A 27676-nucleotide genomic window follows, 5' to 3' on the forward strand; every position below is an offset into this window, starting at 1 on the left:
CCCCACACAGGCCCTTAATTGTGACCTAAAACTGATGTAAGGTAGCATAATCAAGTATAAGTATATTTCATTTTACTTCATTTGATAGTTTCCCAGTGTAAATAATTTCTCATCAGTATAACTTAGAGTCTTGCCTTCAGTTTTTAAAATACAGGTCAGTTTTCTTTAAAAAAAATCAGTAAAAACAGAATTGTGAAATAAGGCTTTTTTAATTTGTTAGTAATTATATAATCTAGCAGTAAATATGTTCACATCCTGCTGCCTAGGAGAGACAGATTGCATTAGTCTGCAAAAAAAGCAACAAAGCTGATAAACTAATGATCGTTTGAAATCTCTGTCTTGAAGGCGGACGTTGATAAAGCGGTGCAGGCAGCTCGCCTTGCCTTTTCTTTGGGCTCTGTTTGGAGGAGAATGGATGCATCTGAGAGGGGACGACTGCTGGCCAAACTGGCTGACCTGGTGGAGAGGGACAGTGTGTATTTAGCAGTAAGTGGATGAAATACTGTGAAATTTTAATTAATTTGAACAAAATTGAATTACCATGACAATAACAAAACAGTCTATGCAATGAATGTCTTTTACAGGCATATTCACCTGTTTTGATCTCTTATTTTATATTTCAGTTCAGTTTCTCTTTGTTTCCTAACTTATCTAAAACATTTTACGTCTTCTGCAAAGTTCTCTTGGTTTCCTTCGTGTTTGAAAATACAAATATTTGCTTTACCTTAAAGAGAACTGAGGAGCTGTATTTGTAGTTTAATGTTATCTTGGTGTCACATTTCACCCATGGGTGAGTAAAGGATGGAACAGTTTGGAATTATGTGAAGATCACAAGGTTATATCACATTTTTCTCAAACTCTCCCTCGTCTCTTCAGACCATCGAGTCACTGAACAGTGGGAAGCCTTTCCTGCCCACCCTGTTTGTCGACCTCCAAGGAACTATAAAGACTCTGAGATACTTTGCTGGATATGCTGACAAGATCCACGGCACCTCCATTCCAATGGGTAAGAACTACTTTTAAGTACTTTAGCAGAGTTTCAGCGAAATAGAATAAAAACATGATGATGATGGGGCAAGTTGGTTGTTTTAGGGATGAGCGTGGAAATGTTGAGACGAAGCATGGTGGTTATTGGAAATGAGTTTAGAACTGAAGCTTAGTGTTTTTACCTTATTCTGTAATCAGATGTGACTTCATTTAAATTCTAGTTTTATTTCTTTATGGGTATTTTATTATTTATGTCCGGGATTTTAATGCCAATCAATGCATAATCATGGGTTGCACGGTGGTGTGGTGGTAAGCACCACGACCTCACAGCAAGAGGGTCGCTGGTTTGAGCCTTGGCCGGTGAGAGGTTCAAACAGTGGCCTTTCTGTGTGGAGTTAGCATGTTCTCCTTGTGTATGCGTGGGTTCTCTCACACCACAAAGTTAAAACTATTAATCTCAGTTATAATCTGGTGAAAATAAAAAAAATAATTTGTATTAGTCCAGATTTTTAGATATAAATTTTAGTTTCTAACCATCTTTGTAAAAATGTATTTAGCCCTACCCTGAGTCATAATGGTTAATCTGTTAATTCACAATTTGATTTATGTTGGATTAAAATAAATAAAAAAAAAAAACACTGAGAATTTTTTTTCCTGGCTATTTGTATAATTTTCTGATTCATTGAGTACTTAGATCTTAACTGAAAAAAAAAAACTTGTTTCTTATGCAACAACAATATTTAATCTAGCTTTTTCCTAAATTCAACTTATTGTGTTGAAAATAAAATGAATGCATGATTTCTAAATTTCAGAATCCACATAATGTTGATTATGTAACCAAAGATTGTATAATGAAATTCAAGAGGATAACCTTTTATTCTGCTCATAGAAAAAGAAAGAAAGAAAGAAAGAAAGAAAGAAAGAAAGAAAGAAAGAAAGAAAGAAAGAAAGAAAGAATGAAAGAAAGAAAGAAAGAAAGAAAGAAAGAAAGAAAGAAAGAAAAAGAAGGAAAAGTGTGGAGGATGGATTCAGAAGTCTCACAGTCTGATGGAGGAAAGCGCTCCATCATCAGGTGTTTTAACACTTCTGTATCACCAGAGCAGGGTAAACAGGCTCATGGGCTTTGTCCTTTAGTATTTTTGTGTTTATGCTCTGCAGACACCAGCCCTCCTCTAACTGTGCACCTAACATGCCACTTTGTGGTCTTTCCAGTTAAGATGATCTCTCTTGCTTATCTATTGAAATTTACAAGATCTTGGCAGGTTATTGCTGGCCTTATGAAGGGTCTTGTAGGAAATATAGTTGTTTCTTAGCTTTTATACAGTTTTCTCAGGGTAGAGATGTGCAGTAACATCTACTAATTAATTCACCATTAATCCAAAACCTTTCACCTCTGGTAATGTAGAAAGAGTTTAATATTTTTGTCTAATTTTTTTCTCAAAATCACTTTCAGTTGGTTGGTTTACTGACAGTAAGTGTTAATACACATTTTTGTAAATGTCTGTAGTCTGGGTAACGATGGTGGTCACTATAGAGTTCTGTTAGCGTCTGGATATGCAGTCACAACAGATAATACTCCATTTTTACAATTATTTATAATATTTCAAATAAACTTGTTATACCAAAGTTATTCATACAACTGTAAGTAATCACCAGATGTTTTATTGAGATGTGATGTGAGATTTGATATCCAGCCTCATTAAAGCATCCACATATGCTCATTTAGAGGTCCATATTTTTATTTTGGGAGTCTACCAGAAAAAGGTTTGTGTTTACCTCAACAAAATTCATTGTATGTCTAGTACTGTACATTGCTGCAGTATAACTTTTCATCAGATTTAAACACTCCGTTTTAGCTTCTGTGTCTTTAAGATCTCTTCTGAAAGCCACAGTCTGCTCTGACTGGTCAGCTGAAAGGTCCCCAAAAGTGGCCTGCTGCTGATTCTTTATTATTTGAGGAGTACTAAACTAGCCACCTGGAAGTCATTATGCAAATGCCCATTTTGGATTTGGTGAGGAGGTCCTTTTACATGACTGCAGTAATTTTTTAGCTGTTAATTCAACCTGACTCAATAAGTTTTAGAGTATTCAGAGTTTTTAAAAACAGTGTCAGCACTGGGAGGTAGCAAACTGGTGAAAATCCAAACACTTATAATTAATTTATTTAGCATAGGCTGGTATCAGCCGTATATGACAGTTAAATTTGGAGGTGAAATGAGGAAAAGTTGGCTGTTTGTTTCACAAAGAACAAAAAAAGAATAAGAGAAGACATGGGAGACCTCATGATATCACTGCATTGTCCCTCTCAAAGCTTCTCTTGTACACTGCTGCCAAATCAGCCACGGTGTGCATTTTCCCAGGGGTTTTGCTTTAAGCTTCATTCATCTAGTAGACTTTCAGAAGAATTAAACAGGGGTATTCCTGCAGTCTGTGTGATGTAAGGAAACATGTCAGGATGAGGTGCAATATGTCTACCACCAATAACCCCCTTCTGTTTGTCTTGCATGTTAAGCTGAGATTGTGGTATTAAATTTATATCACAGACAGTGTGACATGAATAGGGACTGTCATTATGTGGAGCACCTTTGGCTACACAGTTTGGTATCATTTACATTGCTTGTTCCAAATTGTAATCTAAGTCATTTACAGGCGTCATAGTTTCACACAAGCCTGGCAAAAACTGGAGTTTCTCTGGAAAATCTCATGTTTTTATGGATTTGACCTGCAAACAGTAACAGTTTTAAAAGACTGTGGAATTAAGGGAAGCTGCTGACATATGGGAACCTTTACTGTAGTTCTGTGTCCATTGCCATGCCTCTACTGTTTCCCACTGAAAAAGATGATTTGGCTTGTTATCTTCCTCTGATCATTCCTGTCCAAATGCAACATTAGGCAATCGTCAGCTGACCACTGTTGTAATAAATTCATACACACATTTCTCAATATGAATTGTTTTTGTGGAGAGTTAACAAGAATGGCACACCCTCAGTAATGACCTCCTTTTACTCAAGTAATGCAAGAGGAATGAGCAAATCTTTCCAGCATAACACCCATCTCTATGACCTAAAACAGTCACACACATGCCTGTTCTGTTGGAGGCTCGAAATGTAATCCCTCACTGGGGTTTAAGGAAGCAGGTATGTTGCGTGTGGATTATTTTACAAATTAACATGTTGAGTCAACAACAGCAGAGGTGTCAGACGGTGAAAATTTTCAAGTGTTTGAGTTATTTTTTATGGTTTTTGGCAAAAACTGGAAATCAGTAACCCAGTTTTTTTTTGTGTGTGTGTGTGTGCTCATTTGTGTTCCTCTACAGATGGAGAGTATCTGACATTTACTAGATATGAGCCGATTGGAGTCTGCGGACAAATTATCCCCGTGAGTATAAGCCTGCCTAAAAGTGACATGCACAAATTCGACATTAAAGTGTAAAGAAAAAAAGTGATGACAGTGAATTGGCTGAATTTAAAAGAGAAACTGGCCTGTTTATTGGATTACATTCTACATTTTCCGGTAATTCCCTGACAGTCATTGTTTATTTGGGTAAATCCTGCTGGTAAGCCCCAAAAATGACTTTGCCATTGAGTTTGAGTAATGGAGAATGAGAAGTGAGAAGCAGAACAGTAAGGGGAGGGACTTATCAAAATGGGTTTGAGGGAAGAAGAATGATGAGAAAAGAGGAAAAGATCAAGGAGAAAGAGACACTGTTGATTGTGCAAGAGAGTAAAAAGCGTGTGGTTCTGCGTTGAGCCCCATGGGCTCCTGTGTAAAGCAGAAATAACACAGGCCTTTGTGTTGTACAGTGATATGGGTCTATTGCACATGTGTTGCAATTTCCTGATTTTCTCAGAATGCTGTGGGAAGAGAAAACACTATGCAAGTGCCGAGAACATTTTCTCACTTGACTATGTTTAGACAGAGTGAAAATGAGAGTGAGTGACTTAAGAGTGATGAGTTATCGAACTTGACTTGTGACCACCCAGTGTGTCAGATGCATTATTTTCCCGCTTGTGTGTGTGTATCCCTGTGTGTCATGCATAGTGGAACTTCCCTCTGATGATGACAGCATGGAAGCTGGGTCCAGCACTCGCATGTGGAAACACTGTTGTCTTGAAACCTGCTGAGCAGACACCACTCACCTGCCTCTACATAGGAGCTCTTATTAAGGAGGTAAATGTCAAGAGTCACTCCGCCAAGTGCAAACGTTTTGTTTGGCCTGTCAAACAACAAACTGAATCAGATCATTTGCAGGAGTTATTTTGCTAAGAACAAAATGTTCATGAGTTTGGCTAACACTACTTGGAGAGGCCGTTGTAAATGTAGCTACAAAGCAACAAAAAAACAAACAAACAGATGTTTAACAAATAGTCTTCTCTCTCTACTGAATCTTTTCAGACTTTATTTCTGATTTTAAACCACACTGCATGCTTATTCGTTCCTATGGGAAGGAAATCCCCATTATTTCCAAAATGTGTGCATATTTATTTCTTAAAATATGTTAAAACCTTTTAGGTTTTGTGGTGGATTCCAGAGATAAACATAATTTTCTACTAAACAAGGTAGCAAACAGGTTAACAAACTGCTAGCTTGAAAGTCAAACTACATTTTAAACACTTTACTAAAAACAACTTTATTAAAAACTATGTAGCTGTGTTTAAAATACACTGGCATTAAAATTAATGGAAGCTGTGTAAATGAATGTAGGGCATGCATAATGGTTCATGTGACCTTTCACATTACTACCATTCAGACCAACCTCTTGCAAAATTGTCCTCCCCTTACATTAATGGTATTTTCTTGTGGTAATTCCATAATTCATTAGGTAAAAGGCAAATCTACTAAAATGAGCTTTTTCCATTGCTGCAGTGATTTTTTTATCAATTTGAAAAGAAATGGATTTTCTCACTAGAGGGTATAGTGTGTATTTTAGACATGTATGTGGAAATAAGGAATGTTGAACCGTAAAGAGAAATGATCTTTTATTCCTCCATCTCTTTCAAATTGCTTGAATTTCCCTCGGGATCAATAAAGTATCTATCTATCTATCTATCTATCTATATTGTCATATTAGATCAATACAAAATGTTTGAAATCTGTTCAGTATTAAGCAAAAACGCTATAACCAGCAATGGCTACGTCGATGTAAAAGTGTTTGTTTTTGTTATCTTGCCATGATGTGTGCCAATCAAATAAATTTAGCAAATAAAACTGCCTCCTCTGTCCTGGAGAAGAATTTTCTCTTTGGGCTTCGTGTAAGATTTCTCTGTTTTTTTTTTTTAAAACAAACAGTAGTCATCCCAATCAAAACTGACATCTTAATTCATTGCAAACACTATGGATTGCAAGGAAGGAGTGTTTTAATGCATTTCTCAAACATCTAAATACTACTCCCTTATGTCCCAGTCCAACACAAGTGGAAAAACTATTGTGCTTTATTCCTTGTTTTAGCTTCTTATTTTTTTTATATTTTCTTATGCCAATATGCACCGTAGTTGGTTGGAGCACGCACAAGTTCACTGGACTTGAAGCTGTATAATGACAATAAGGCTGATTCTATAAGAATTGGACCACTGCAGGGTGTCCAAGAAGAACTTTACTAAAGATGTCAGACTTTTAAATCCTGAAGCTTTGAAATGATAGATGAGCAACAAGTTGAACATGATGGCAAAGCCTGCAATAATTATGATCACTAACCTCCAGTCTTTTTCTCTAAAAAGCAAATTAATTAGCACAGTTAAAAGGTCCACTCCTACGTTTTCAGTCCTTCTCACCAGGTACTTGAGCACAGATGGCTTTTCACACTGATCTGCCAAGTGTCTCCAAGGGAATGCACAAACACAAACTACTGTTTGGCATTTTAATCATGTTGATAAAAGTAAGCTCTGTACTCCATCTCTCTAGCATTACCTCTCTCTACTCTCACTTATGTTTATACTGTTTTCCTGCAACAACTCACCTCCCACCAAATTTCGGAGCAAGGCTCTTGTTACATGTTGGAGGCACATTCATCTTTGCTGGAATCCTACCAATACCTTGTCAGAAACTTATAAAAAACAGTGCCATTTCAGTGCCAAAAACAGGCACTTTTACTCTGACTTGAGCAATTACTCCTTGGATTACATTGTGTTTCTGTTATACAAAGGGATCTTTAACATGAGGGTCCCCAAGAAAACCAGTGTGTGAATAATACCCTGTTTTTCAAACTGTGTCAGTGGTGCTTGAATGCACCATAAACAGTATAAAAGACTGCTTATATTAACCTAATTTAGCATCACACTAAACATAAAGAGAACATTTACAATGAATGTGTGAATAAAGAAATAGTAAAAACTATAATGAGTATTTAATGATGTTTACGTGAAGGTGTTTGAACAGTGATGTGATTGCTTAACTATGGTGAGAGCTAGTCTAAAAAAGCTGCTTGTACTTTTCACTTCTAACTTGAATATTGGTGTAATATAAATGCTGACACATCACAAAAGAGTGCTGACAGGGAAAACAAAGGATAAAGTATCATCACATAATGTCATACATAGGGTTCAGCCAAGACAGTTAGGTCAATAAAAATATGATTAAGATTATTTAGAAATGTGTAGTTAATTTGATTTAATGTGTTGTATATGTGTAGCAGTGCATTGGTGAGTGTAGCTGTGCACAATAGAGGTAAACACATGAGTAACATAAACATGATAGGAACAATGCAGCATCACACCCTGCTCTAATGAAACTTGGTAAAGTGCATGTTTAAGTGTCCACATCCTCCTTGTTTCCCCTGAGTCTTCTTTGGCCGCACCTCTTTTTGGAGACTGTCTGTGGCCGTCTTCTTTTTGATTTTCTCTTTGCTCTCTGCTTGTAGGGACGATGGGTTGGGTCCGGATTCCCCCACACTGCCTGCAGTTTTGCTTGGCTCTGCTGTCATCTCCGCTAAAGCTTATTTCCTCTCATATTGTTTTGACAGGCCGGGTTTCCACCGGGAGTCATCAATATTTTGCCAGGAAATGGGCCAACTGCAGGAGCTGCAATTGCTTCGCACATGGGCATAGACAAAGTGGCTTTCACAGGATCGACCAAGGTAATTTTTTCTGTTCTAATGTGACTCAGATCAGCAGCTGTTTACTGCTCGTGCTTTTGTCACGGAGCACAAGTGACACAGTAAAAAAACATGTGCAGAGCATAAGAGCAGGCTGAGTAATTAAGGGATGGTATGTGCCTGTCCTGAAGTCTAAATGACAAACAAATGGGCTCTTACATAAGCTGAGTACCCTGTCATTACTCCTCATGACAAGGCTCTGATTTTATCTCACACACATGTGCATATTTGCATTGTCAAGAGTATACAAACACTTATCTCTGAAAACACTGCTGGGTCTCTGTTTTCCTTCAGCTGTCTCTCTATTATTAATGAACATCAGCAGCATGTTTCATTTAACTTACTATTAGAATCCCCTCTGGATAAAGATCTGTAGATTTTCAGTACAGGGAAGCAGTAAACCCAAAGCTTGAGGACATACCATGTTAGGTGTTGAATGTTTTGGTCTGAATACATTCCTGAGGCTGAAGCAAACAGCGTGACAGCAGATCCCTTCTCAACAGATCATTTATAAATATTTGCCATCACATCCACCAGACTACCTCCTCTGTTAAAACCATTTACAGCAAAACAAATGTAGAAGGCATTTTATGATTTGGCCAGCCTGTATTTCATTAATGCCTTTAGTAAATGAGCCAGCTCTCTGCAGTGCTTTCTTTTTTTGTTTTGTTTTTCTTATGTTGTTTTAGTGATAGTGTTTGTACCATGAGCAAGATCAGATAAGCCCATACAGGTAAAGACATAATAGATCACTGTCAGGAGCCACAAAGCCCCAGCAATGAAACCAAAATTCAACAGTGCAATGAACGATTTGTGTTGAAACCCAGAGTGTTTTATCTCACTACTACTGGAAGAAAAATAAGGCAGGTTGAAGATGCTATTGTAACTCAAAAGCAGTGATTGGTCAGTTTGTCAATTTACCACTAAAGTTTCTCAAAGAAGATTTTCATTGACTGTGGTGATACACTAAGTCATCTTCTCGAGCCACCATACACATATTATATACACGCTGAGGCGGAGGTAATGTTTTCGGCGTCATTGATCTGTCTGGAAGTAAGTAAGTAAGTTTTGGCTTAGTTTTATTTGTTTTTATGTGTCCTGTGTTGTTTTGTGTTTTATTGTGAAGCCCTTTGTGATTTTTATCTTGAAAGGTGCCATATAAATAAACATTTACTTACTTGGTCTGTCTGTCTGTTATCAATATCACTCAAAAAGCTAATGACAGATTTCGATTAAATTTTCAGCAAAACTTAAACAAGTGATTAGATTTTAGGGGTGATCCAGGTCACTGCTTGGATCCAGGAATTTTTAATGGATTATTTACTATGAGGAGATAGTGATAATTTTGCCATTATAACTTCTAACTAAAAAATAATGCCAACAATCACTGGCAAAAAACCCAGGATACACAATACATATACACAGTTCAATTCAATTCAATTCAATTCAATTCAGTTCAATTCAATTCAATTCAATTCAGTATCTTAGTTGTCTTGTCCCACTTCGTAACAGAGTAATCTCATTGCACTTTTAAAGGTAGAGTCCAATTCAGTCCAATTCATTGTAGTTAAGTCATGATTCATGTAAAACAAATACATTATATCATCCATATCAGTCCAATTAGTCCAGTTTAGAATAACTGTGTTTTTATAAGCCAATTCATTAAAAGTAATTACCTAGCATCAAATGTCCAGAGGGTGGGCGTTAGTATAAAAGAAAAATTCCCTTTGAAGCTTGTTTCATACTCCACAAGAACAGAGAACTTTGTTCTTGTTCTCAGGGTGGCAAGAACAAGAACAAGGTTTGTTTTGGCCTGGTTATTTCATACTTGACTAGAAACTTCATCCGCAGTGTGATGGGGATTTGTGTGGGGTGGTGTGTGTGTGTGTCTTTGTATGCCACATGTGTTTTATAGATTTTTGTACTTTCTCACCGCCGTGTCCAGCTGTTACTTCAAACTATCCATTCAGCATTGTTGAATGTTTCACATCAGATGAAAAGCGGAAATGACAGCTTTGCACCTTCTTTTTTGCATTAATCTTGGCCACGTCAAGTTTCCAAATTTCAAATTTCAATAGTTCTCGGACAGAAAAGGGAAAAAAAGTTTTGCCTGGATGATACATCAAGAATAAGCCAAGAACTCCCAAACTAGGGCATCAAGAACAAAATTATGTAATTATTTTGCAGCCTGGACAAGAAGAACTAAGTGCTCTGTTCTTGCAGATTTTGTAACAACCTTCCAGGCTCAGGAAAAGGTGGCCATCTGGGGATGGAGAGAAAAGGAAAGAGGGGGTCAACAAGCATCACAATTCTAAGCCAGGGATACATACATACACAATCAAATGACAGTAATAATGCCATGTATTTATACATGCAGAAAAAGTGAAACAATGTTCAGTGCATCATGGGACGTCCCCCAGCATAACTAAAGGGATAACTAAGGGTCTTAGCTTTACCAAAAAGTAAAGTTTTAAAACAAATCTTAAAGATAGGGAGGGTGTCCGCTTCTTGAACCCGAAATGGCAGCTGATTCAATAAGTGAAGGGTCCGATAACTAAAGGCTCCCATTCTACTTTTCGAACCAAAAGTAAACCTGTAGTCTGAGAGTGAAGTGCTCTGCTAGGAAAATATGCAACTATGAGATCTTCAGGATACAGTGATACAGTGGTCTAGTTTTTCAGTTTCATTCTGAGCCCAGATGTCCCCAGTTTTGGCAATAATATTTAGGTGAAAGACAGCAGTCCTAGAAACCTGTTTTCTATGTGAGTCAAAGGACAGATCCTGCTCTAGAACAGCTCCAAGGCTCCTCAGTGTAGAACTGGAAGCCAAGAAACTCTTGTCTTTCAGAGGCAATCAAGTCCAAAGACAACAACTTCAGTCTTGACTTAATTTAGAAGACAAAATTTAGTCATCCAGGCCCTTATGTCTTCAAGACATCTTTGTAATCTGACCAACTGATTGATTTCATATAGCTGAGTAGCAGTTCTCACTATTCATGTTTCCAAATTATGAGCAATGTTGTGGAAACATTTGCAGGCATTACACAAAAATTCAACTTACCAAAATATGGCATGACAGCATTCTGTGAGGACCTTGTTAGTGTAACTCATTCACCACAAACACAGTAGAACCACATGTCTGTAAAAAAATCTTTATTTTTTAAAACAAATTACACAAGTCTGAGATGGAAGCCTTTTTTTTTACACAGTGGTTACACCAGATCCATGCAGAACAAGACAATCCTTAATTCTTGCTGCTGTTTCTCTCTGGTAGTTCACCCAGAGAGAAGACAGAGCTGCATCAGCTAGTATGGTTTAATGCACAGTTGAAACAAGCTTCAGTTTGAGTTTGTCCAGGCCATTTAATCAGACCACTGTCTTTTTCCAATACATATGAATGAGAGGGTTATCAGCCTATTGACTGAATATTGCACAATGCTGCAGAGCTGTGTGATAAAAAATATTCAAGACATTCTGCCACTTTTAACCTTCTTAGTGGGAAATAACCTTAAAATAATAGATGATACTGCTCAGCCATTGTCTTTAAGTTACTTGAAAGGCAATTTTGTTAGATAAAGCTGGTGTGGTCATAAATTCAGGATCATATTATATGACAGCAACAACCAAATGCTTCAGACAAAAGCAACAGAAAGACTTTGGTTGTATTGATAGACACATACTTTAAAGTTTTAACTTACACGTTAATGTTCTCTTTAATTATTTATCCAAAATATGATAAAAGCAATGGACATGCCGTGGACAATTTGAATCTAGTTGAGCATATGCATATGGGAGTCATTCAAACTCCTGATGGATTATCTGGGTTGATGTTTGAGGTTTTGAGAACTTGTTTTGCATGATTTTGGTCAGACTAACACAATAGTTCATTTTCTTCTTGTGTCATGTAAATGTGCTTGCTAGGAAAAGTGGTTTGTTATGCCATACTTACTTATGACAAAACAGTTTGCTCTACCGCTATCTTCAGCTGATACAATCAGAAAATCTCACATAGGACCAGAAAGTTCTTGTAACAACCACAAAAAGCTAGTGTGTACGGCGACTCACGGAACACAACAAACGAGCAACACTGCTGAAAGAAATGGAACAGATCACCTTTTATGTATTAAAAATAAATAAACACTCAACACTGACAAGTTAATGCCATCTTTTTATTTTAAGAAACACAAGGAAACCAATGGAAAATAAAATTAAATATAAACTGAAAGTGGGCTATTTTTAGAGTTCCCCTGAGCTCCCCTCACTGCCCCCCTCTTTCAAATCCTGGCCACTGCCAATGAACAGGTTTCAAAGCATTTTTAATAATGATCACTAACACACTTATGAAGCACCATAAATATTGAGTTAATAAGTGCTTGTTCAAAATAAATGACTGATGTCATATTTCTAGAAATGCTTTGGAGCTGTCAGTATTGACACTAGCTAATGGATGGAAACTTATGCCATATTCAGTGGACATTCACAAGTCAAAAATTCCAATATCTGATGAATATAAGTCTGTGATAATGCCACCAGACATTGGATTCCTATTTCAATGAGACTGGATAGGCTTGTTAACTCTAATCAATGCATTTTTTTTGTCCATCCGCTAAATTTCAATTACTTCAGAACTCGGCGCTACGAGTTCTGAAGAGGACCAGATGTAACACATTACAGCAGTTGTTAAATCGCTGCATTGGGTCCCCGTGCGTTCCAGGTTTGATTTTAAGTTCTTTTAACTGGTTTACAAATGGGCTTGTACTTTCTGATTTATCTGACTTGCTTTTAAATTATGAGCCCTTGCAGACCCTGAGGTTCTGGCAGCGGCCTTTTAGTTGTCCCTAAAGTAAAGACCAAAACATACGGCGAGGCCTCTTTCTATTATTACGGTCCTCTTCTGTGGAACTGCCTGCCAGAGAACCTCAGGGCTGCAGAGACTGTTCATGCTTTTAAAAGAGGCTGAAGACCCACCTTTTTTAAGCTTAGCTTTTAACGGAATTTTATTTGATCTTAATTTATTTTATATAATTTTATTTAACGTTATTTTATTTTCATTTTACTCAGTTTTATTACTTTTTAGCACATTATTTTATGAAGTCCTTTATGTGTATTTTTATTATTGCTGCTATTAGCTGTTTACTATTGTTTCTTAAGGTTATTTAATTTTTGCTTTAACTCCAGTGTTTTTCTTCATGGGGATGCTTCACGCTGGGGGTTTAGCCTGCTCAGTCTGGAGGTTGTTGCTGCAGTGATCCTCCTGGTCTGGGTGGCTGGGGTCCTGCATTGCAACCTTATGGCTGCGGTGTAAACCCCAGCCTGCCCTGATCTCGGTGGTTGCTATGGCGATGGCCTCTGTGGACGTGGGTGGACTGGCTCCTGGTGTGGATGGATCCCTATAAAATGGTTTTCTTACAGCAGCATCAACCCAGATGTTTATTACTTTTAGTATTTTATTCCCACATTCAGTTTAGAGACAGAAATTAGAGAGTCATGTCTATTTTGGTGTTTGAAGGCTTGTTTTTATTTTAACATGTATGAATTGCTTTTTTTCCTTTTTGTCATGTAAAGCACTTTGTGTTGCCTTCGGTATGAAAAGCGCTTTATAAATAAAGTTTGATTTGATTTGATTAAAGTTAAAGGGAGCTTATGCAATAATTACAAAGTCCTCATCATTTGTGCCTTTGTTGGTATTTTTCTTTCTCCAGATAAGTAAACTACAGATCTGTTGATGAGTACTTAGTAACTGTACAAAAGGAAAAAGAAATGCATATACAGATGCAGCAATCGCTTTTCCTACTTAGTTTTAGAACAAGTGTAATTTTGAGGTTCCCTTTTTTGTCTCATATCAAGTGTAGTGTTACGCCTGTTTCCCTTGTTTACATTCTATCCATCCATTTTAATATAAAGTCAATCCCCTTCATGGTCATAGGGAGCCTGGAAACTATCCCAGCAGCTATCTAAAACCAAAAGTGGAGGTGGACAGGTTGTCAGTTTTTTATTAAATGCTGAATCAAACCTCAAAAACAGTAATCTTTTCCAAGTCCTAACCAACCAGTTTTGTTCCTTGAACCTAATCCATTTGTGTTGTGTCCAAGTGTTGGGTAGCATAATAACTTTTATGTTCATAACATACATTCAGAATCTTTTACTAATATACTTTAAAGCAATATTTCACTTGGTTAGATTTAGACATTTATACTACTTGGTAAGCATTAGAAAAATATTATCATTAGAACAAAAGTTAATAGTTTTATGATGTAAACTTTATCTTCATGCAATTTCTACAGTACACATGTAGTTCCCCAATTAATCACTAGAGGTCACTTATTCTATAAACGTAATTATAAGTTGTTTGGGGTGAATGATCGAATGACCCATGTGGACACATTTGGGAAGAGGAGAGTCTAATCTAAAATCCCACCCTGAAACTCATTAATATTATGTGTATGTATGGCCACATCATTTTCTAAATGACTCCAAACTAACTTTTGATGGAGTGGGCCATAAGTGAAATATTGACTTAATGATCATGAGATAATGTATTAAACTCTAAACAAACTTTTATAATGTTATGGATGTTTGAGTGATTTTTCAGTAAAAACTAATATAAATATACTTTTTTATGTTTTCACATTCATCAGTATGTGTATGCCACCAAACATAAATACACATTTTTAAAGCAAACATCTTCTTTTCAACATCTCATCTTAATTGAGTGTTTCCTTTGTGAATGACCCTGTTTCTTTTTTTTACTAGTTTTTCTGTTGTTTCATGTTGTCTGGAGTCAATTAATGTTGCAAACAAGTCTCTGTTGTCAGAGACTGCTGATGCTCAGACAGTGAGTCACGGCACTGTTGTAGCTATGTTGGGACAGAACAGTAAGCATAGCATCTCCTCAGAGAGTGGCTGCTAGTGGAATAGTTACAGGTGGATTTTAGGACTATAACTCATCCTCTCACGGAATCACATGTGTCTATGACTCCACACAGAGAAGTCATATCCTTAATCCCTGAATAAATGCATGCAAACATCCCCTTAGTCAGCCACTTTAAGTCTTTGATCAAAGGCATGCAAAATACATCAGAAACCATGCTCCCAAGCCAAATGTTTTTATACAGCTTCAGTGGCAGCCACAGCACAGCAGTTGAGTCTGCTCTCTTTTTTTCTTTGTCTTTTTCTTTATAACCTTATCAGTTTAAAATGTTGAAAGAAGATGAGTCTTTTCCATGCTGGAGGTGGAAATATTTGTGTTCGCAGAGTAAGAGGGGATTTCTCCACTTTGTCAGCCTGTATGAGTAACACAAAGATGAATACTGGTTTTGCGTGTACGATTATGAGGAAATTGTGTGTGTGTGGAGGTGTGTGTGGAGGGTGTCACGTAGGCTTCTTATCGGTCCAGTTAATGCAGTGCTTCAGGACAAGGAAATATCAGTATATAAAAAAATACTGTTGAACAATTCTCTAACTTTCCAAAAGATAAAATGATGTACACAATATAGCATTGCTTGTAATGTTTTTGTAAAAATGCTTCATGTCCCGTTTGTAATCAAAACCTCAGTTATTCTTTATAAACTTGTGCATGAATTAAACAAACAAGATGCCAAATTCTAATTATTGAGCTTTTTTTTACCTTTATCTTGGCTAATTCTCTTTATGCTGTGACAAGAACACAAATCTTTTCTAAAATGGTTATGTATTCTCCTAAAGGATAATCCTAGTTCTTTTGCATCTGTTACCTTATCTATAACAAAAGAATTACAGCCTACTGTACATCTAAACAAGTCATAATACAAACGGATTTTGTTCAGCCGTTTCAAGTACAGTCGATTTCTGTTCATAGCTTTTTGTGAACCCTTTAAATTTGGTAGAGCTTCTTAACTTTTAGGAATTACATTTTGCCAAGTAAATTGAGATGTATTAAATTAAGAGTGTATTGCAGTACAACATAAATGCAGACATGTCACACATTAAACAACACCGCAAATCTAAAGTTGGAATATCAGATTTCCCAGTATGCATCTGAAAGTGGTAAAATTGTACAATTACATGACGTCTGCTTTTAAAGCTAAAACATGGTGCTTTAAAATCAGTTACTTATGTCATTCTCATGAGTAAAAAAAACAAATTATCCCAAATGTCTTATCAGGAATGCTTAAGTGTATTGTTTATTGTTCTTCATTTTGGTTATATGATATTATCACTCTTGACAAGGTATGGAGTGGAAATAGGAATAATAGGAAGATAAGGAAAAGCCACAGGCAAATCCCCTATTGTTTTCCATATCAGCACACAGGACCCGTTCATACCGAACAAAACCTCTCACAGTTGGTTGGATCATAGGACACCACCCACACACCTTGTGGTTACCTCTTCCTGCCCTTCTCTACATATCAGATGCTGTTCCAAGCTGAAACATCATTTTGTTTTCCTGTTACTGTCTCCAAAAAACCTGTAATGGATAGTCATTCTGTGTGTTTGCAGAACTCATGTTTCAGCTGGCCTACCGGTGCATTCCTTGTTTGGAGCTAAGAAACCTCTTTAAGATATTTAATGGCTCCAGCTGATTTACTGATCTGGCTGTGGGCCTGTACCTTTTTGAGTAAACTTAAGATCTGTTTCCTCTGCTAGGTTGGCAAGCTGATCCAAGAGGCAGCGGGAAAGAGTAACCTGAAGAGGGTAACGCTGGAGCTGGGAGGCAAGAATCCCAACATCATATTTGCAGATGCAGATTGTAAGTTTCCAAGTGACATTTTGTGGGTTATTTTGTTTTCTTGTCAACCTCGGTTGGTGGTCTGCCACTGTCGGCATGTTTTTAATTACTCTATCTCAGTTCGTCAGTTGTAAATTAAAAACTATCCGGCTCAAATCCTTCAAAATGTCCAAAACTATGAAAACCTCTGGATGGATGTGTTTCATAAAAAGTCTAAGTGGCTCACCAAACTGGGGGTGCAGAGGCTTTCAAATGCTTTCAACAGGCGTGAGAGGGGCTCTCTGAGACTTGTAAATCAAGAGAATGGACCCTGACTCAGTCGGGTGCTTCAGCCGAGACCCATAAATCACAGGGGTCCGTTAACCCTTTGTGTGCAACAGCAGGATCCCGTCTCTGAGGTGTCAGGTATCAGATTGGCTCAGGATAGCTTCAGTAACACTGCTACACCCATTTACATTGGGTTCTGAATTATATTAAAAATACTAATTTAAACTTTAACGTTGAAAAATTAAATTTGTGGTTGTAAACAGTTTTCCATACAGAAGTTTCTTTTTCAATGAATAAGTCCCCTTATTTACCTATTGATGGACTAAAATCTGCCTTATCCCCCAGTGGACCTGGCTGTGGAACAGGCCCACCAGGGTGTGTTTTTCAATGCAGGTCAGTGCTGCACAGCAGGCTCACGCATCTTTGTGGAGGAGCCCATATATGATGAGTTTGTTCGGAGGAGTGTGGAGCGAGCCAAGAGGAGGATAGTTGGCAGTCCCTTTGACCCCATGACTGAGCAGGGTCCACAGGTAAAGTGAATACATTAATTTCACTTATTGCATTTTTTTTCTTCGCTTTATGTCACATATACATTGTCTCATGTCTTCTTCATGGTGTCTTTTGTCATATCTGACCTCCACTTCTACAGATCAGCCGGGAGCAGCAGAACCTTGTGTTGGAGTTTATCCAGAGCGGCATCGGTGAAGGAGCCAAGCTGGAATGTGGAGGCAAAGCTCTGGGCTGTAAAGGGTTCTTCATTGAGCCCACTGTTTTCTCTAATGTTAGGGATGACATGCGCATCGCTAAAGAGGAGGTATAAATGAAAGTAATTTTGTCCCACTAATGGGGTTCTTCTAGACAAAAAGCAATTTTGGAAGAAATGCTGTGATTTCAAGTGAAGATAGAAATGTAAAAATATGTTATCAAAAGCAGCATCACTCACATTACACAGTAAACCTTTTTTACAGTAAAGACAAAGATTTGTCTGCAGGTCTGAGATACTTTTGTTGATACAGTATTTCTCTTAGCTTCTTTATTGTGTCTCTTGACATTGATTTTGACTGAAGATAATGTTAAGCTCTCTCTACTGATATTGTGGCCTACACAATGTCACTGCAACTGGACACATCTTAGTCACCTCAAACACTGACGGTCCACATGACATCAGATTTTTTCCGTAAATCCATGGTGTCAAAGTAGAAAATCTGAACGTAAAGAAAGAAGTGTCAAAGTGGGTAATAAAAATAGAAAAGTTTTGAATGTGGCAATGATATAAAATGCACAAAGTATCCAACCAGTCAACAAACATCCTGACTCATCCAGAAAGGCTCCAGGTAGTCTGAGAAGCCCCTTCCTACCAGGAGGTTAAAATAATGTTTAGTGTTTGGATTCCCAAAAGTGTTTCTGTAGTCATAGTTAAAACTCACATTAATTACTCATCAGGGTCCTCCATCCTAAATCATTTAATGTATTTTTATAAAATACATTTTGATTGAGTGAATTTAGATTGCACTGCAGAATTACCAACTTCTACAGCTGTCAAAGATACTTAAAGATCTACAGAAAACTACACTGCAGGATCATTGCAGTGTATACATAATGATAAGGACTGTAAGAATAATTAATAATTTTGTAAAGGAATGACAAATAAATAGATGTGAACTAATTAAAAATATGGGGATAGAACAGGAAAAATAATAAATAAATGTAGAATACTCACATTCATTAATTTAAAAAAAATTTTTTTCATTAAAGAAATATAAATAAATTAATTGTATCTGGATATATTGTTTAATATGGAGAAGAAAATTTAAAAGTAAAAAAAAAGAAACAGAATAAAGCCATGAAAAAAGAAATCATTCCTTTATTTTGTGCTGTACTTTTCAATTTCCATTGTTTTTATCATTCTGATGTCAGATATCTATCGTGTCGTCTCATCTTCTGGCAGATTTTTGGACCCGTCCAGCAGATCTTCAAGTTCAAAACTATCGAGGAAGTGATAGAAAGAGCCAACAACTCAGATTATGGTTTGGTTGCTGCTGTATTCACCAACGACATCAACAAAGCCATGACCATTTCCATGGCCATGCAGGCCGGCACCGTCTGGTGAGTCCACTGTGGTTTGTTTCTTTAGCTGCAATCTGTTGTTTTCTTCATGTGGAATATATCAAATGTTTCAGTCATCCAGAAACTGTAAACTGGCAGTGTGCCTCTTAACTATCATGACACACATTACAAGTTAAAAGAACTTTTCCTTCCTTTTTTCCCCTAAGCTCAGACATTTAAGATGTTGAAACATCAGATGTATTGTGCCAGCACAGGAACCATAAGTTGTTCATATAAATGGACATCTAACTTCAATATTCGTTTAAATGAAATTATTTTGAATTGCCACTTGTTGAGATTACTCAGAATTGTTTAGTTTAATTTGTAATCATGTACAGATGGTTAGGAGTGAGGGCAGGATCATAGTTAACACACAGCATCTGCCAGAAATGTTTCACCACTTGTCATTCTTGACCGCTTCAGTCTGGTAACTGAACAAACATTTGCTTTTCTACTTTTTCCTCCATCTTTAATGTGTCCCAGTCACCATCACACATACATAATACGTTTTATTTAAAAAAATATTTACCCACTAAAAACATGTATGATGCATTATTTTATTATCATCCTTTATTCAAGTTGCTTTTCTATTCTTTTTGAACTGGCTCAAATAGTTTTCTCGGTTTTCATGTTGTTGTGTTCTTCTGCATCCTTTCACCAGCTCTTTCCCCCACAAATGTAATTCAATAAATGTACAAATATATAACCTGACAGTGTTTAGTTGTGCTTGCTAAAAGGCAACAGAATTATATGATGAGGTTCAAAAGATTATAAAAACAACAGGGATGATAGAAACTAACTAACATCCATCTTCCTAAATGCAACTTAAGTTACACTAGACTTTGAAGCAAACCACATGCATGAGAATGATCAATGTTTTGTGTATTCTCCAGGATAAACTGCTTCAACGCTCTGAGCACACAGTGTCCATTTGGAGGATACAAAATGTCTGGTAATGGACGTGAACTGTGAGTACAATTTGGCTGGTTGCCCACTTAATATACACAAATTAAGCACAATATCACTAATGCAGACTTTTTGTTTTGAAAACCTACTTTCCAAAATTGCTTAACATCACATTAATCTTTATCTAAGAGGATATTTCATTATTTCTCTGTGAGAGTCTTCAGCAGTGTATACCATACCTCACTGCTGCTGTCAGAATGACATTTAAAATAAAATTGTTATTATTTACTGTTTCAGAGGAGAAAGCGGCCTAAGGGAGTACTCAGAAGTGAAGACCATCACAATGAAGATGGTCACCAAGAACTCTTAAGGCAGCGACACTTTTCTGGGAGGAGGCAGTGTCTTCCTCATCACTGCCTCTTGTCAGTCCGTCCACTGTGGCAAACCGCACCAACCATCAAAACTCGCTATCTTCATGGTATCTACAGGTTGTTTTCACCCGCTGCCTTTAGTCCCCCTGTCCACTCAAACTTGCTGTCAGCCTTTCCTTGTCTAGATATATCCAGGTTTCAACTGGTAACCACTGAACTACCCCTGATTCTTTATACCACCTCCACTAACTACACTAAAGCACTCAGAGATGATGAGGGTGGCTGCTCCGCCTTCAACGGTCAACATCAACAACCTTCCCAGCCACTGATCTCCTCCCCAGATGCTGGATGCTCAGAGACTCAGTTGCCGCACTTGCAATCAGCCCCTTTGCAAGCTACTTGTTTTGTGTTGGGAGGCAGTTTTTCATTGTACTGTGCGGTATGATTGTCAAACTTAATGTGTCATTGTCTTCATAGAACTTACGCTAGCATATCAACTCATTCAAGACCACTGATGATGTCAGCCTCAGACATGAATGGATGAAATGTTAATTCAGAATTAAAACTGATTTTTAATTGTCTGTTTATATTTTAGCTCATATGACTTAACACTGTATGTAAACCTTTGACAGACTTAAACGTGAAAGATTTTAAACTCATTATCTAAAAATCATTTTACTCTCACCTGCTAAAAGAGGAGTAGATGTATTTTAAACTTTATGTAACTGATTTTCTTTGATGTCCATCTATGTTTATGTTTATACAATTATATGCTATAAAATTATAAAATGACTGTAGTTTGGTTTTGTTTGTTTTTTCAGTAAAAGTTTTTTTTTTCTTGGGATTTTTTTTTGGGCGGGGTGTTTCTACAAAATTAGAACTACAGTGTTTTGAACTACGGTATTCAAAGTTCAGCTGTCTTCGTTGCTCAAAAGGTCAATGCAGCTGTCATTAGAGGTGGGGTTTACCCTGGACAGGTCATCAGCCCATAACAGAGCCAGCATAGAGACAAAGAAGACCAGTTTCAGTACCAATTGACATATCACTGACATCAGTTAGGCATTATTTAGCAAACTATAAGCAATACATTCTCTATATAATGTTAGGTAAAAATGTTTCAGCACAAAATTTCAGCTCAAAATACACACAAAATCCCCATTTCTACAAAGACTACACATTACCACTCACAAAATGTATCTTTATGCTTTTCAGCAACTCTTATATTCACTGTTCTTCTGCGATAAACAGCCACTTCCCTACATTCTGGCTGTCGGTTGAAAGTTATATTCTAGCCTCCCAGTCTGCTTTTTGGGTGACCTTACACACTTTCAATTTCACAAGTTAGCTAAACATTTCAAAATAACCTCAACAGTGGCTAAGAAAACTTAATTACTGAACCAGAAAGACAAAAACGTAATCAATAACCCACTGGTTCAATTTGTTAAGGCACTAAAGAAAACTACAAAAATAATTATGCCACCCCTTAAGGAAAATGTGATCTCGCTTCATAACACCTGTTCTTCTCCCGTGCACTTAATCCTGTGCAGTCAGATACTCTAAGCTGAGGTCACATTTCACACTAATCGACTGGAAGAAAAACCCTTTAATTAAGTGCATGACAAAGCAAGTTTCGCTTCTGCAGTACATGGATTAAAGTAAAAGAGGGCAAAAACATGTTTTTCTCACAAAGTGCATTTTATAGTTCCTTGTCTTAGAAAACAAGACAAATAGTGACTTTCGTCTATTAACACATAAAGAAGGCACAACACATGGTAAATTAAATAGTTATTTATATTTAAACAATAATATAAATGAAAATTAAACTATAATATTTTTGTAAACAAGAAATTAAGCTATATCATTATACATCTCTATTTATCCATCCTTTTTTTTAATGTTACATTATCATTTATTTTTCTAATTCGGGGACAATACAGCTGCATACACAAGTTTTTTCCTTGCCATTCAACACATCATGAGTTGGTTTTATTTTAGTTGTATGTTAGTTATTGTGATTTGTGCCAGTGCTTTATGTCTGTCTTATATTCTTCATGAACAGCAACTTTGGGCAGCCATTGTTCTTTGAAAAACTTGCTGTAAAAATAAAGTTGGATTTGGATTTTGGGCATATTTAACAGATAGGATACACTATTGGGTGTTTCATTAATGTAGGCTCTTAAGTAACTTTGGGCTGCTACTGTATTTACTCCATACAGGAGACAGCTCATCAAGAGGAGTGACAATAGTGACATATAAAAGGGAAGAGGGTGGCATAAATAATTCCCAAAAGAAAGAAGTTGCACAACAACAGCTTCTGACTTTTACATGTGACTAACATGGCTTTGACCTCAAGTTCTCTTATTTCTCAATTTAGACTTTCTACTGTACAAAGAAGGTAAGGAACTGACACTAAACACAATTTAAAAATCTTTACAGGTTTTTCTAAGACATTTTGACCTGCATGGGTCACAGCATGGCAGCATTAATGACACTTATATCCAAGGGGCCCCAGTAAGACATGGCAGACGGGCACACCAGGACCTTAAAGCTAAAGTAGTTGGATATATTTTAGCCCTTATATGATACTTATTACACAGACCCCTGTTTTATGACATCCATCCGTCCATCTCGATGACTGTGAATCACCACCTTAACATGGTAGAGGTGTTTGAACCAGAGGGATGTGCTGTCTGGGTCATCAGGCCCTGTTAGGACTTCTCAAGGCAAAGTGGACTCAGGGGCAGGGCTAAACTAAAAGCAATTCTTCAACCTCAATGGACCAGCAATAAGAAGACTTAGCTACCTCCACCACAGCACGGAAACTGGAGTAACTTTCTGGAGTCTGGCCTGCAAGTGGAGCTTGCTTGGGAACACCTGGTGGCTGAGCCTTGGCATCTGGGGTTCAGCTTGGTTTGGCAAAAAAAGACTACAGGTAGCCACCTCCATGTGGGCTCACCGCCTGTAGGTGGAAAATTGTCATTGGGTGCAATGTTAGCTGGGTGGTGGCTAAAGATGGGGACCTTAATGATCCAATCCTTGGAAGCTGCTCTAAGGAATATGGAATGTAAAGATTTCTTCATTCAAAAATTCTAATGAGAAAAAGAGGTTACAAGTCTGTAATTAGAAAGAAATTACAATGTCATATGAATATTTACTCTCATATGATTTCATTTTAACAGAACGAATAGACAGTGACTTTCAACTAGTGACAATTTATCAAAATAGAAAAGGATATATTCCCTGAAATGGCCTGAGTCATCAGGTCAAGCATGGTTTTGGCCGGTGTTACTGTTGGAGAATAATGTGTGTAATAACACTATGCTGGAACTTTTCTTTGTCCAACAACTGTTAAATGTTCGGGGTACAGTTTTCCACAATGCAGTTGTTGTGAAGGGCATCTGCTCCTTTCAAAAGTTAAGATGAAAAAGTGATCTCCTTATTGCAGCACTGTTAGTACTACACACCAGAATGCCAGTGTAGATGATTCATGGATATACACATTCAAGTTAAAAGTGCATTAAAAAAAACACTCTTAGATGTTATGGCTGTTTTAATGTTAAAACTATAGTAAATAAAGGGTTATAAAGGTATAATAAAGTGGATCTACAAATTTGTTTAATGTACAGAGAATACTGTAATAAAATAAGTTTAAAGACATGTTTTAGTTCAATCAAATTTCCTCAAGTTCTTGTGACATCAGCAGCATGAAATGTAAACCATATATGAGCTGGTGTGGAAAAGACAGACCTGACTTAGACAATTTTGAATACTTTTTTTTGCATCAAGGGAAAAAGAAGAAGCTACTGTCAGTTTATGTCTACTTTATAAGATAGAATACTGTGTAAAAATACATATAAAAAAATAGTCCAATTAAGTCAATATTACCCTTTTGAAATACCATATTTTCACAGAGTGTACAAGCATAACCCCAAAGTCAAAGACATCAAGTTGGAAACAGACCACACACTGACAGGGACACTCACCCTTTGTCCAGATGAACCCTTATCCTTCAACAACCTTGTTTATTGCTTCAGTTAATATTCCAGCAACATAGTGTTGCTTTTCCTATTATCTGTTTTTTTAAGACATTTTCTCACATGATTCAACAAACCAGATCAGGACATCTTTCAGTGTTTGGCTTTTAGGATATTCTTCTTCTCCTTTTTAACTGAAATCCCTCTTTTTTTGTACTGAAATCACATTTTTTCAAAGACACCTCAGACATGCAGTAGTTTTGGAATAAAGATTGTATTGTTGTGCTGTATGTGCATGTGCGCTCATGCATTTGTGTGTCAGAAGTCATTAAATTTCTTCTCACTATTCTTACTAAATGTTGTGCAAGCTTCTCTGTATATGCTTTTCATTCCAGTGTAGAGTGAATCAGCAGAAGCATATATAAAGTAAGCAGATCTGGAGAGCAGAGACTCCTCCACACAGTGATGCTGTGACTATTCGCCTGCATGAAAGTGAAGATGGCTGAATTTCACAGAAAACTAAATTTAATTAAATGTTTCTCTGGAATGGAGTCTTTGTGCCTTCATTTATTGTTTGAAGATATTCAAAGCAATATATTTGATATTCAAAGATAATAGAAATATAAATGGAACATAATATACCCTTTTATACCCTTTATACCCTTTTAATTCCTCTGGAAGCAATAATCTTGTAGTTTGTGTGCATTTTGGCTTGGATTGTGAAATAAATATTACCGTGATATGTTGTTTTGTGTTGTTTTTCATCTGAAGTTGGACTTATGTCATTTTGAGACCTGTTAAAAATCCTAGATTTTTTTCAAATTATGGCTGTATTTATGGATTGATTGAAAGATGGTGGACGTTGGCAGGCTATTCGTGCATCCCAGCTCATCTCAAATAAATCACACATTTGTTTAATTTTCTAATCGTATGAAATTTTCTCAAAGCTGCTAATAAAAATGCAAAAATCCTCTGCACAAATGTGTTATTACAGGCAGATCATTTTCCTTTATAAGGGTTGCTTGTTGGTAACCTGAGTGTAACTTATTGAATTGGAAAATAGTGCAGAACCACTCGGCTGCCGCTTAAAGTGCATCAGGACACCAATGAATAGATCATTCATAATCTGCCACTAAGTGTTTAAAGTGGCCTACATTCCAGGATAACTAATATACAAATGTTCTTCACTGTGTTCAGTGTTTCAGAATACAAAGACCCAGTTTATGCAAATTTCCAGTGTTCTCTCTCTGGCCATCTCTGTCACTGCAGAGATGGCCTGGACAAATGTAAAATCCTATTATGTAAATTCTATCTTATTACCACTAGTTTACTATTTAAAACTAGAAGAGCACACAGAGATTGCTGAGCTTTGCCAAGGCAAAACTATAAAAACAAAACAAAACAAAAAAAAACAAAAAAAAAAAACAAAACAAAACAAAACAACAACAGTATATTCCAGCAGTTGGGGCGCCTGAAAAAAAGTGTGAAATAACAGAAAAGAAACCAACTGTACAAATACAGTGAAATTCCATGATAAAAATATGGTTTGTACCTTTACATTTGCATTCAATCTTTTGTTTTATTTAAAATTTTTAATGTTAAATGAAAGACATTAGCATGCATAACAACTAATATATAACAATGATTAAATTATCTTTAAAGTGGCTCTATTATGCTAATTTAAGGCTATTTTATTTTAATATGTGAGTCCACAAGGGCAGGTATCAATCCAGGATTTTTCACAGACCCCTTTATTTATTTATTTATATTGATCCTCTCTGTAGGCCTCTTAGATCAGCCTTTGCCAGAAACCAGCAGAATGGGACTCTTCCGCCCTGAGCCCCTCCTCCCCTTGATGTGGGCTGCCTCTGATTGGTCAACATTCAGGAGTAATTGTTGGGAGTGTTGGGAGTCATCATAGAAACATCAGCAGAACTCACAAACAAACCAACTTAATATAAATACTCAGTAAAAAATGTCAACAGAAAATATACAGCCGTACATGTTCAAGCCCGAAAAATGAGAGTGAACAACTCAGCAACCTGCAGCAACTATTGCAGCAGGACGTATCTGTTTGGTAAATAGCAGCTATAGCAGCTATAGTCAGCTGACTATATTATATATGACTATATTTGCTGTCCTTCATCCGACTTATATATTTGTACATGCCCCTGTTAATAGGTGTACAAGTAGCAAATGTACCACAATGCCAACAGAGGTGGATAATGTCAAGAAATAGATAAGGTAATTATGCTATTTGCTAACACTTTCATGCACTGTTACGCTATAGTTAGCTGTATTTCTAGCCTCTCCATGTACATCTATTGTTTCGTGTGGCTAATCAGCTGGGTGTTTTTAGCCTGGTTGTTTTGTTTGTAGCATTTCCGTCAACAGTATTATTCACTAACTTTTTGGTCATCATTACATGTGTGTTACCTGCTGGTAGAAATCAGGTAAAGTAAGTTTGAGTTAATTCCTTTAGTTTGATTGTTGCTCACGCACTAACTATTAAAACAAAACAGACAACTTATTCGGTTTTACTTACAGCTTGTGGCTCAGGATCGAAAATGCTGTCCTTGATTGTAGGAACAGACCCTTGTTTCAGCTAAAGCCTGGTCACAAATCCCTCGTTGTAGCGGCTCTTACTCCTCCAGCAGTCTTCAGTGAAGTGCCAGTCACAAATACAAACAGTGTGGCTGGCTTCCAAAACAAACTCCATCCATTGCTGTCTAGCCGTTGTTTCCTTCAGGAATTTGAACAAATGTAGCTTTTCCTCACAGTCGAAGAAGCATTTCCTGTGTCACATGTTGACACTGAAACGTTGCGGCATCCACCGAAGTGTCTTCCCCCTTAACCTAAGCAGTGAAGGTGGGTGTGCTTTCTTCTCGTGAACGTGCACAATCTGGAGATGACCAATAACTGAGTAGTCCAGACAGAATAAAATATGCCATGCAGATTTCATACATAGATGCATGAAAATAATGTTTTTAACCTGAATTTAGAAGTGTCTAGATTTGGTGAAAATTTAATCTCCACTGGCAGTTTGTTCCACTTGTTTGCAGCATAACTGCTTAATGCTGCTTCTACGTGTTTAGTCTGGACTCTGGTCTGGACTACCTGAGCTGAGTCAAGGAATTTATGAGTCCTGCAAGGTGTATATTCTCTTAATATTTCACAGATGTGTTCTGGGCCAGAACCGCCCTGGGATTTATAGATTATCAGCAGGGTTTTCAAATCTATTTTGTGACTGACTGGAAGCCAGTGTAAAC

General features: G+C 37.0%; 1 protein-coding gene across 1 annotated transcript in view; it reads left to right on the forward strand.

Moving 5' to 3' along the window:
• aldh1a2 (aldehyde dehydrogenase 1 family, member A2) overlaps window positions 1-21226 on the forward strand; it is a 29080-nt gene extending 7854 nt beyond the window's left edge. Inside the window, exons 3-13 of the mRNA XM_041984377.1 lie at window positions 346-486; window positions 877-1006; window positions 4304-4365; window positions 5029-5157; window positions 7946-8059; window positions 16702-16804; window positions 17396-17580; window positions 17700-17864; window positions 18999-19156; window positions 20050-20124; window positions 20360-21226. Of these exons, the coding sequence (XP_041840311.1) occupies window positions 346-486; window positions 877-1006; window positions 4304-4365; window positions 5029-5157; window positions 7946-8059; window positions 16702-16804; window positions 17396-17580; window positions 17700-17864; window positions 18999-19156; window positions 20050-20124; window positions 20360-20432 (1335 nt within the window). The 3' untranslated portion in view covers window positions 20433-21226. The remainder of the gene's footprint in view (window positions 1-345; window positions 487-876; window positions 1007-4303; window positions 4366-5028; window positions 5158-7945; window positions 8060-16701; window positions 16805-17395; window positions 17581-17699; window positions 17865-18998; window positions 19157-20049; window positions 20125-20359) is intronic.
• Window positions 21227-27676: the final 6450 nt, after the last annotated feature.

Source organism: Melanotaenia boesemani, chromosome 1 (genome assembly GCF_017639745.1).
Source record: "Melanotaenia boesemani isolate fMelBoe1 chromosome 1, fMelBoe1.pri, whole genome shotgun sequence".
In the NCBI taxonomy this organism is placed as follows: domain Eukaryota; kingdom Metazoa; phylum Chordata; class Actinopteri; order Atheriniformes; family Melanotaeniidae; genus Melanotaenia; species Melanotaenia boesemani.